Source organism: Crocodylus porosus, unplaced genomic scaffold, assembly GCF_001723895.1.
Source record: "Crocodylus porosus isolate Cpor-Errol unplaced genomic scaffold, CroPor_comp1, whole genome shotgun sequence".
NCBI lineage: Eukaryota > Metazoa > Chordata > Crocodylia > Crocodylidae > Crocodylus > Crocodylus porosus.
The window spans coordinates 47948465-47959369 of record NW_017728907.1 but is presented as its reverse complement, the minus strand read 5'-3'; the positions used below and the strand labels follow the sequence as shown (position 1 = coordinate 47959369).

At 53.2% G+C, this 10905-nt stretch overlaps 1 protein-coding gene across 1 annotated transcript; it reads right to left on the bottom strand.

The window, feature by feature from the left end:
* Positions 1-542: 542 nt before the first annotated feature.
* LOC109307435 (DNA repair and recombination protein RAD54-like) lies at positions 543-10565 on the bottom strand. Its single transcript, XM_019531363.1, has 8 exons — positions 10464-10565; positions 8761-9049; positions 7351-7475; positions 5716-5866; positions 2711-2837; positions 1500-1574; positions 1160-1290; positions 543-721 (listed from the first exon to the last, which is right to left on the bottom strand). The coding sequence occupies exons 1-8, from the start codon at positions 10542-10544 to the stop codon at positions 558-560; spliced, it is 1143 nt and encodes a 380-aa protein (XP_019386908.1). The 5' UTR covers positions 10545-10565; the 3' UTR covers positions 543-557.
* Positions 10566-10905: the final 340 nt, after the last annotated feature.

Here is a 10905-nt window from a genome sequence, read left to right as displayed (position 1 = left end):
CTTTGCATTTCTCCTTGTTGAACTGCATTCTGTTGTTTTCTGCCCACTTGTCTAACCTGTCCAGGTCTGCTTGCAGCTGCTCCCTGCCCTCCAGATGGATACTCCACCACCTCTCTGGGTAACCTCTTCCAGTGCTTTGCTGCCCTCCTAGTGAGAACACTTTTCCTAATATCCAACCTCACTTCCCTTGCTGCAACTTGAGCCCCTTCCTCCTTGTTCTGTCATCTGCCACCACTGAGACCAGTCCAGCTCCATCCTCTTTGCAACCCCCAGCAGGGAGTTGAAAACTATTAAATCCCCACTCAGCCTTCTCTTCTCCAGACTAAATCAGCCCAGTTCCCTCAGCCTCTCTTCACAAGTCATGTTCCCCAGCCCCACAACCATTTTCATTGCCCTCTACTGGACTCTCTCCAATTTGTCCACATCCTTTCTGTAGTAGGGGATCTGTGTAATGGAGCCAACAGTAACCCATATTTGAGATCTAGAGTAGTGATGGGATTAGAGAAGGACAAGGAGACGCACCTCCTCTCTTTGGAGAAGCCACCCTGAAGCATCACTCAACACAGCCCCGTGTCCCCTTCCAGTGGAAATCGCGTTGCTGCGCAGGTACCTGAGAGCTGGGGCTCCAGTGACTTGGTGCTGTAGCCAGCAGGGAACAAGTCCATCGCTCCAACAAAGCCGTCCTCCTCCTCCATGCACTTCTCATAGATCAGGGCAGGGTCTGAAGAATAAAAACCAGGCTTGGAAACCACCACAGCTGCCTGGGCAGGGACAGGTCTCCCTCAGACAGCAGCAGCACGGTTGCTGTATCCTCACAGTACAGCTGCATTTCAGGTGTGTATGAAGCATAATTTGCTTCACTCAGTGACAGGTCCTCAGGGAGGAGGGTCCTGTGACTGCTGCAAGCTGCAGGAAACCTCTGCAGAGGCCCAGGGTTGGCAGTGAACAGGTCCAAGGCTCTAGTCCCCCCCTCCAGAAGTCTGGCTGATTTGCACTGCAACAGTGTCACTGGTGTTTAGCCCATGGGACTAGATGTGACCTCTGCAGGTCACACCATATTATGAGCTCTTGCAGAGTTCAAGGGAACACTGTGTGGCTTTTCAGCAATGCAGATAATGCAACAGCCAAAATGGTGTTGTCCTGCCCAGCCCCGACTCACGGTTGCAGAGCTTCTTCAAGGAGGTGATGGAGGAGAGGGAGGAGACGCTGATCTTCCCACCCTTCAGCTCTTCCACTGGCTTTGCTTGCTTCAGGAAGTTCTTGTACAGCTCAGCCTGGAGGGGTGTCAGCCTGGGACACGAGGACATGAGTTGAGCCTGCTACACATAAGCCATGACTCCAACACCATCTCCCTCCTCCACCTGCACTTCAGGTCAAGGAGACATGCTCCTAACTGGTGGGATTTTTCCCACAGAGACTGGATAATGAGGGGGACTTTGACATCCCAGGCCCATTGCTGTGGTGACTTTCTCCCCGCGGGGGACGAGGGGCGTACGTACCTGCAGCACACCACCTGCTCGATCTTCACAGGCAGGTACTTGGAGAGAATGTCTGACGTCCTCCTGATTAAACATCTGCAAAGGAGACAGAGATGAGACGCATGAAAACTGGAGCCCACCCCCAGCCTCTCAGTGTGATCCCCGTGGAGATCGTGAAGAGGTCTGGGGATTTGGGAAGAGTTGTCAACCACAAAACAGTGCCTAGTAAGAGGATGGCGATCAACTGTTTTACGTGTCCACAAGTGCCAGGACAAAACGGGCTGGTTTCCAGTGTCTTAGGAAGATATCTGATGTTCGATCTCAGGAAGGATAGGGAGAAGAGCTCTAGGCGTGGATTAGCACTGGAACAGACTGCCCAAAGAGGCTTTGGCATCTCTCCGTCACAGGAAGCCTTAAGAGCAGGTCTGGCTAAGTTAGGCTAAGAGTTGAGCCCGCCCCGAGCAGAGGATGGACTAGACACGAGAGCCCCGCTGAGCCTGCTGCATGAGTCCCTAAGGGCATGAGAAGCTGCCGCTTTGATCCACCGCAGAGGTCCTGGTTTTGGACCCTGTGCTGAGGCAGGAGCAGGTCGTGCTTGTCCAAGGGGTGTGGAGGGGTCACGAGAAGGGTCCTATCAGAGACTCCCAATTGCTGCCCTGAACTCCCCAGCACCACATGGATCCCAGATGATTCACCTGCTCCTCGTGGCCTTTCCCTCACAAGTGCATTGCAAGGGCCAGCTGGGCAAGAGTTTATGGCTGCACAGCCCAAAGCCGCACACACAGTCTGCAAGGGCTTAACTTGTAGCCCCTGGGCTCCCATCTAGCTGCCACTTCCCCCCACATCTCTCTGGCTGTGACAGGAGCTGGGGTCTCTGGGTTTCCCTCCAGCTTTGGCTTCCTGCATCTCCCCAGAGGGATTTTGGGAGCCATCGATGCACACAAAAATCCTAAAGCAATGAGGCTGGAAGGGATCTGCAGAGGCCACATCTAGCCCAACCCCCTGCCTCATATCAGCCCCATCCAAACCCTCCTACATGCATTGGAGGCCACTCAGACACGTGGCAAGGAGCAAGGGGCTGTAGGGAGCTGCCCACAGCCACCGTGCAGGTTGTGGGGGGTGCTGGGTCACACTACTGCAGCCCGTGGCTGTGTGGCCGGCTTCCAAGAGGAACCACAGCCTTCAAAACCATGGGGTTAAAGGAGGGGGGGTGCCAGCAGGGGACCACACACCTGTTCACGATGCCGATCAGCTCCTTCAGCCGCTCTTCCCCTTTATGTCTCTCCCCCTCGCTGGCGGCAGCATCCCTGCCTTTCAGGATGGGGATTTCGAAATGCCTCTTGAACTCTTGTGCCGTCCCTAGGAGGAACAGAGGGAAAGCAATAGCAATTTCAACCCTTCTTGGTCTCCTCTGCGTCAGTGGGGAATGCACAGCCTCCTTCCCTACCCCACACCTCGCCAGGTCTCTAGGTGCCTGCTCCAGTGCATGACCCCCGCCTCACAAACAGACCATTCCTCCCTATCTCCAACCTAAAGTTTCCCCTGCTGCAGCTTGAGGCCGTTGCTCCTAATCCTGTCCCCCGCGGCCACAGAGAAAAGCCCATCTCTATCCTCTGTCATCACCCTTCAGGGATCTGAAGACTGATCAAATCCCCCCTCAATCTTCTCTTCTCTTCTCCAGACTAAGTAACACCAGTTCTTTCAGCCTGTCCCCATCAGTCTTGCCTCCCAGGCCCCTAATCTATTGCTGCTCTGTGCCAGACTTGCACCAAATTGTGCACATCCTTATTGAAGTGCAGGGCCCAAAACTAGACACAGGGCTCCAGGGGCGGACTCATCAATGCTCAATTGGGTAGAAGAATCACTTCCCTTGATTTGCAAGTGATTGCAGTTTCTGCTGTGCATCTCACCAGCTTGTAGCAACTGAACACAGCAAGCAAATGCGAGTGACAGAAAATGACTGAATGTTGGTACACGTTCCTCTCCAAGGGGCCTGCAATCATAATTACCCTTGCCTCCTTGGCATATTAGCCCCATTTTATACAGGGAAAGAGAAGTGCAGAGAGGTGCCCGAGGCACAGATGGATCAATACAGCCAAGCCACCTTCCTGGAAGAGCGTCAAACTGAACTGAAACTCATAGGGAGAACGTGACGGGGATATAAAACACCCAATGGCACTTGGGTGGCAGAGAAGCTGTGCAGAAGCCAACGATACCCAGATACTGCTCTCGCAGTCAGGATGTGATGACTGGTGTCTGGTCAGAGAGACTTCCATGCAGGGACTATTTCAATGACAGGCTGGTTGGGTTTACCCCAAAAAGGCCAGAGCCCTTGCAAACGGCAAGAAGATGAAGGACCGACTCAGGGGTTGGTCTATTTTTAAATCCTGAAGAGAATGGTGAAAACTTTGGCCCTTCCTGCCAGCAAGTCTGAAGGCCAAATTTGAACTCTCAAAGGCAGCAGAGAATGCAAAGCACCAACAGATCAGCCCCATTCCTTCCCTCCACACCAGGGCTTATCTGTGTGCACAAGCTGGAGCCCAGAGGTGAAATATTAAGGGCTTACAAATTACTGAATGGCGAAGAAAAAGTGCAGAGGGATTTATTATCGACTGTCTCTCACCAGATAAGAACGAGGGCTCACAACATGAGACTACCAGATAGGAAGTTTAACACTAATGCGCGTTCTTTTTCACCCAGCCTGTCATTAAAGTGTGGGAATCATTGCCACCAGACATGGTGGAAACAGAAAAAATGAGGCTTGGAAGGGACCCCAGGAGGTCACATCTAGTCCAAGCAAGACCAGCCCCAACTACATCATCCCAGACGAGGCTTTGTTGAGCTGGACTTTAAAAACCTCCAGGGATGAAGAGTCCACAAGCTCTCTGGATAAGCTGTTCCAGTGCTTCACCACCCTCCCAGCGAGAAAGTTTTTCCTAATATCCAACCTCAACTTCCCTTGCTGCAGCCTGAGCCCATTGCTCCTTGTCCTGTCATCTGCCCCCACTGAAAACAGTCCAGCTCCGTCCTCTTCGCAGCCCCCTGGCAGGGAGCTGAAGGCTGCTATTCAATCCCCTCTTGGTCTTCTCTTCTCCAGAATAAAATCAGCCCAGTTCCCTCAGCCTCTCCTCACCAGTCCTGTCCCCCAGCCCCCAAACCATTTTCATTACCCTCCGCTGGACTCTCTCCAATTCGTCCACATCCCTCCTGTACTGGGGGGCCCAAAACTGGACCCAGGACTCTAGATGTGGCCTCCCCAGTGCTGAATAGAGCTGAAGAATCACTGCCCTCAATCTGCTGGCACCGCTCCTCCCAATGCAGCCCAGGATGCCATTAGCCTTTTTGGCAACAAGGGCACACTGCCGGCTGCTGTTCAGGGTATCATCCACTGTCACCCCCTGGTCCTTTTCTGCAGAGCTGCTAGCTTTGGTCCCCAGCCTATAGTGGAAGCAGATGGTTTAACCAAATGCACAAAGGGACAGGACACGTTCTTGGAGAAAAGGGGCATCAGCCGCTATTGAGCATGTGAGTTAAGATTTACAGTCCCCGACTCCTGGACCATCAATGCTGGATGCCACAAGGGAGAGAGGAACAAGGGAAAAGTCCTGCTCAGACCCAGTCACTCTCCCTTCCAGCCTCCGCTCTCTGCCCATATGACACAGGAGACTGGGCAAGACGAACCTCGAGTCTGACCCAGTAAATAGCAATTCTTACATTCTTAAGGTTTGAATTGGCAAACATCAGCTGCAGGAGGTATTTGATTCCCCAGCGAGGTGGGAAATTCAAGTCCCACAAACCCTCCCTCTAGTTAAAAAGTCATCCTCCTTTCCCTATCCAGGGGGTGTCGTGGCTAAACTGAGATTCACTGCCCCCTCCCCCCAGTCACTGTGACATGCAAAGTAAGGATGGGCCACTGGCTGAAACACTGGCCTAGGATTCAGGAGACTGGCCTTCCACATCTGTAAAACAGAAGGGAGCATCCTTCTTCCTGCCCTCTGCCTGCCTTGCATGTTTGGAACGCAAAGTCCTGTCTCCAACTATGAATACATACAGCGCCTAGCACGGCGAGGCTCTCTTCTTGTTTATTTGCATTACAGTCTATCCTAAAATCCCCCGTACAGAAACTCTGTAGCACGGGTCCCTCACTCAATGCTGCTAGCTCTTCCAACAGCGGAAGCTGGGGGGTAGGAGCCCTGCAAGCTACCTCCTCCATGCAAGCCGCCTTTGTGCTCCTTACCAAGGATTCCCGAGTTGACGAAGTGCACCAGGCTGAAATACTCCAGCAGGTCATTCTGAATGGGGGTCCCCGAGATGAGGACACGCCGGGGGGTGTTCAGGCTGTTGAGGGCCTGGTAGGTTTGGTTCTCAGAGTTCTTTAGCCTGTGACCCTAAGGAAGAAAAAGAGCAAGATGTGAATCCAATGATGCTGGGAGATAAGGCACTGGAAAGATCAGAACCAGGCGGGTCTCACTAGAGCATCAGTGCCTGGGGATGGAGTCTGCATTTGGACCAATGCAGAGAGGGACCCTACCTCTCTGATAATGTGGCTTGAACCGAGGCTGTCCAATGTCTGAGCAGACGGGGCTGTACATCACACAGACTCATTGGTACTCCTCTGTGAAGCCCTTCCCACACCTGCACGGACTCCCTAGTTCCCGCCACCCTGCTCCGAGTGGTGGGCGAAGGAGGCAGAAGCCAGAGGAGAGAGAGGGGGAGCCCGGAGACCCCAGATGCAGCGGCGATTAGAAGGGGGAAGCTGCAAGCTTGACATCCGCGACCTAAACAAAGCAATCTCCTTGCATGAAAATGGAGACATCCTAGAAGCAACAGAGAAGGCAAAATCTTGTCTCAAGGGCTTCAAGACCCCTGGGTGAAAGGGGGCAAAGCAGATTAGGGTGCCCAGATCCCACGATGAGGGGCCCAATGTAAGTGCATACGGGGGAAAGGTGCCTCTCCCTGTTTCCAGCCTATCTGTGCTCTTGCCAATATGAATTCATGCCACCAGATGCCGCTGGTGTGGAATAAATCTCTAGACTAGACGCGGCATTTGGGAAGGAAGAGCTGTGCCCCTAACTCTTCCAGCCCCTGAGAGAGCCCTGAACAGGGGCCTTGCTTGCTTGCTTCCTCATCAGAATAAAGGAGTCGCAGCAGCGTTTGGAAAAGAGTCCCTGTTCCTAGATGCTGGCGAATGAGAAGGATCGAGGGAAAGGTTTGGAAGTAAGAGCACTTGCTCATACAGAGGGAGTTACTCTGGCCCAGCCCTGGCAAAGACAGTCCAGTGGCTGCCAGGAGAGGAAACCAGTGTACAAAGGCACTAGAGATGGGATCACCTACTCTGCCAGTTCCCATGCTCTCCCCACCCAGCCCCAGCCCCAGCCCCCGCCAGCGGCACCCAGGTCTATACAGAGAGGCCCATCAGGCTGGGAAAGCCTCCCCGGAGCTCCCCTCCCCTCCACACACAGCCTGGGAAAGCGCTCTACTAGCGCGCCTGTGCTCAGCTGCACAGATCAGCCACCTCCGGCCAGCCCAATCCCTTCAGTGACATGAGGCCCTGAAGGTGATCTTTGGTCCCAATTTAACTTCCAGGAATGCTGCCCAGACTTCAACAGATTTCCCCTTCAATCCCTACACTGTGCTGTGAGCCGTCTGCAGGGGAGGGGGTCCCTGCTGATGCCACGGCTACCACGTAGTCTCAAGATGTAGGCACAAGCCAAGGCAAGTCATGCACGCAAGGCCAAGGCTGCTGACTGCCCTTCTCAGAGCACCTTCCTATCACTGGATAGAAGAGTCAAGGACTGGGTATCAGTACTGGTGGGCCGGCTACAAGAAGCGCTGCCCAGCCATAAGGGAGCGTCAACCCCCGTACCCCTACCTCGTCACATATGACCAGCCCGACACTGCCCCTCTGAAGGACTTCGGCATGGAGGCGGAAGGTCTCGTAGGAGATGATCAGGATGGGGGAAGGCACCCGCAAGCCGCGCTGATTCATGAATCCAGCTACAGGGAGAAAGGGATACAGGGAAGAGGGAATCACAGACAGAAGAGCCCTGGGAATCCAGGAAAGAGGTAACCATCTGCACCTGAGCTAGGGCTGGGCAGCCATGGGGTGGGGATGATCTAGGCATAGTGATGCCTGTGTTCTGCTACGGGGATCTCCCAGGGCTGTCCCTTGCTTGTTGCTGCCCCCACTACCCTTTCTGCTCCATGTGTCAGGGAGTTTTTAAGCCTCCCTCAGAGGCACCAGGTGCTGCTGCAACCCAGGCTGGGGATAGGGACTGGGCTGTGCCAATGCTCCTACTGGGACCAAACCCGGAGGGTCCTGGCTAGAGTGTCTTCCCCCTCCACTCAGGCTCAGGCCAATGCCAGATTTGGGGTCAGGAAGGAATCTTATCCCATGTTCACACTGATACAGACTCCCCTTGCCTTCCTCTATAGCAGGGGCACAGCCTCTGCCCGGGATCTCTTGAGCGTCTATTAACAACCTTTTAAAGCAGCAGGACGTTGGCAGCTGCTGTCCCCCTGCTTTCCCTGCAGCAGGTTCAGGTGTGATGTCTGGTGTTACGTCAGGGCTGACTATGGTTTTACGAAGTTGTTAGATCATGGATGTGTCTGGGCTGGTTTGCACAGGGCTAACCCTTACTGAGGCAGGGGCTGGACTAGATGTGACCTCTGCAGCTCCCTTCCAGCCCCACGGCTCTAGGGCTCTAGTCTCCTCTAAATCAAGGGAGGGTTTCTGCACTGACTTGTTTTTGATGAGGCCCCAGCTCCTTTCCTGGCATCCTCCCATCTCTTCCCATCAACCCGCCTTACTGTTTTGCTTTCACTGACCCTACCCCTTCACCTCCCACACAGTGCCCTTTTACTTCCTGCTTTGTCCTCCCATCTGGCTCCCTTGCCCTTTCCTATCTTGACTCCCATCCACAGTGGGCACAGGGTGGGGGGGAGGACCTCAGACCTGTCCCCAGACAGAGCCTGCCACCTGAGTCTCATCATATGATTGCCATGTCCTGGGTCAGACCGTGGCAGAGAGTACATGCTGGAAGGGAGAGTAAACAGGGCCTGACCAGGGTTTTTTTTCCCCTACTATTCCTCTCCCATGTGCAGCCTCCAGCATTTAGAGCACAAGACCAGCCACAGAATGAACAAGGAAGGATGCACTGAAGGCAATGGAAAGACGCGTGCTCTCTTCAGCAGGCTGTGACCCAGGCCCCAAGAACATCAGCAGCTAAAACATCTATAGCAGAGGACATGAAAAGCCACCTTCATGAACCACTCTCCATACCTAGCTTATTGTCGATCTCATTCTTGGAGCCTCCATCAATGGCCAAAGGCTGGATCCGTCCTCCCAGCCATTTCTCTACTTCGTTATACCAGTTCTTCACCAAGCTGGACGGGGCCACCACCATGGCTTTGTCAATCTCTGGCTTGCAGTCGGGGCTCTGCCGAAGCAGCGTCCACATGAGCGTGATGCACTGCAGGGTCTTGCCCAGCCCCATCTCATCAGCCATGATGCAGCCGTGGCTGCCAGAGATCCGTCGGCTGGTTACACAGTCCCACAGGAACTTCACCCCCTGAGGGAAGAGCCCTGGCCTTAGCCACGGAGCTGTGGGTGCCAGATAAAGGCTGCAAGGTTTCTCTTTGCAGCTTGGCACCAGCAAAAACTGACACTGCACAACTCGGGGAATCTAAAGCCCAAAGGAAAGACCAGAGATGCTGTTGAAATGCAGCCACCTCTGCTGTGGGATAAGGCAGCTAGTGAACACCACCCAGCAGCCAGAGACAGGAAGTGTCCAGAGTAAATTAAAGAAGGAATATCAGACAGGCAGAATCTGATTAGTCACACTAATGTATTGATGGGCATAGCAGAAAGACCTACATGGGAAGGTATAATTTACCCTGGGTGCTACAGCTAGGAAAAACGCCATGAGATCTTCACTGCTGGCAAGTAGCCAGGTTCTCATCCAAGAGGACATGTACCTACAAGGGCACCGCTACAGACTAGAGTCATGCTGCACTGCTGATCCTGTAGCGAGCCTGCAGTGCTCCTTGCAGCAATGGAAATACTCCTTTCTCCCATCGAGATACTCAACAAGCCCGACCCCACTTAGCTTGAGAGCCAAATGAAAGCTTCTACCCACCCCACCTCTGGTTCTAAGGGATTAGAGCCTGTATCCGCAATAAACCTCAATAGCTTATTAGGTACTCGGCCCATATGTATGTAATTCCCATTATCCTGGGGTTTTTGGGAAACAGATATATAGGCCAGGAGAGGTTTTTCACTGAAAGACACAGGCATAGCTACCCTGGCTAGCTCCAAATCCAAAGCTATTATTGACAGCTGACACAACAAGTGATTTGCAAATAGCTTATATGCACTGATTGCTAGGCATAAGTTACCAGGCCTTGAAAGCATGGCTCTGTCCTGTGTAGCAAGTGGCACGGAGAGCGGGGAAGGCAGAATGCTCCTGACTTGTCAGCTTAATGACTCTAGATCTGATGGGTTTCGTTTCCTAGAGAAAATATTTCAACACAAATATTCCAGATACATCTGGAATCCTACTGTCAACCTGGGTCGGTCTGACTAATGCACCCTGCCAGGAATATGTACCCGCCCCAGGCATGCCAGAGGAACACTGGAGACAATACCTCTGTATGCATGCAGGTAATTAGAAATCAGGATGGGGGTGGGCTGTGGGGTCAGACCCTACAACCTTCAGCAAGGCTCTGCGCAGTATTTCATTCACAACCTAACTTCTGGATAACATCCTGTATTGACACCGCTTAAGTCGTTCTCCCAGAGCCAAGCTGGCTCTATACTGCTCAATAGATGCAATAAAGCTTAATAGTTGAAATAAAACACTGATCACTACAGCAAGCAGTCAGCTGTGAGTATTCCCAGGAAGCAGCTCTTCAGCCCCCTCCACCTGCCTGATCAAGACTCCCTGGAAAGACCAGGACCCTCTGGCTGTACCCTGCAAAACTTACTTCTCTCTGATGGGGCCGTAAGACGCGGCTGAGAACAGGATCCACCACCACGTGGACTGGCACTTTGTCCCTATAAGGCATGTGAGAAGAGAGAAAAAAAGCACTGAATACACCGCTCCAGGTTGGGGTTGTTTTTTTGTTCGCTGTCATTCGAACAACCCTTGGACGTGGGCAACTGCCCAGAAGCCAATCCACACTGCCAGAACCAACAACCGTGCTGGGGGCACAGTCGCATGGTTGCAATCTAACACTGCAGCACAGATGGGGCAGGGGGCTGGACTCGATGGTCTTTCGAGGTCCCTTCCAGCCCTAATGTCTGTCTATGAAATGTTTTAACTAGGTCCCCAAATAATCCTATGACCCCAGCTGACTTCCTGCCCTTTGGGCAGGGGGCTGGACTCGATGATCTCCCGAGGTCCCTTCCAGCCCTAATGTCTATGAA

Coding starts and splice junctions, on each gene's coding strand:
- LOC109307435 (XM_019531363.1), bottom strand. CDS start 10,544: ATGCCTTATAGGGACAAAGTGCCAGTCCACGTGGTGGTGGATCCTGTT. Junction 1,575..2,710: donor CTGATCGGCATCGTGAACAG/GTGTGTGGTCCC, acceptor TCTCCTTTGCAG/ATGTTTAATCAGGAGGACGT. Junction 722..1,159: donor CTTGAAGAAGCTCTGCAACC/GTGAGTCGGGGC, acceptor TTTATTCTTCAG/ACCCTGCCCTGATCTATGAG.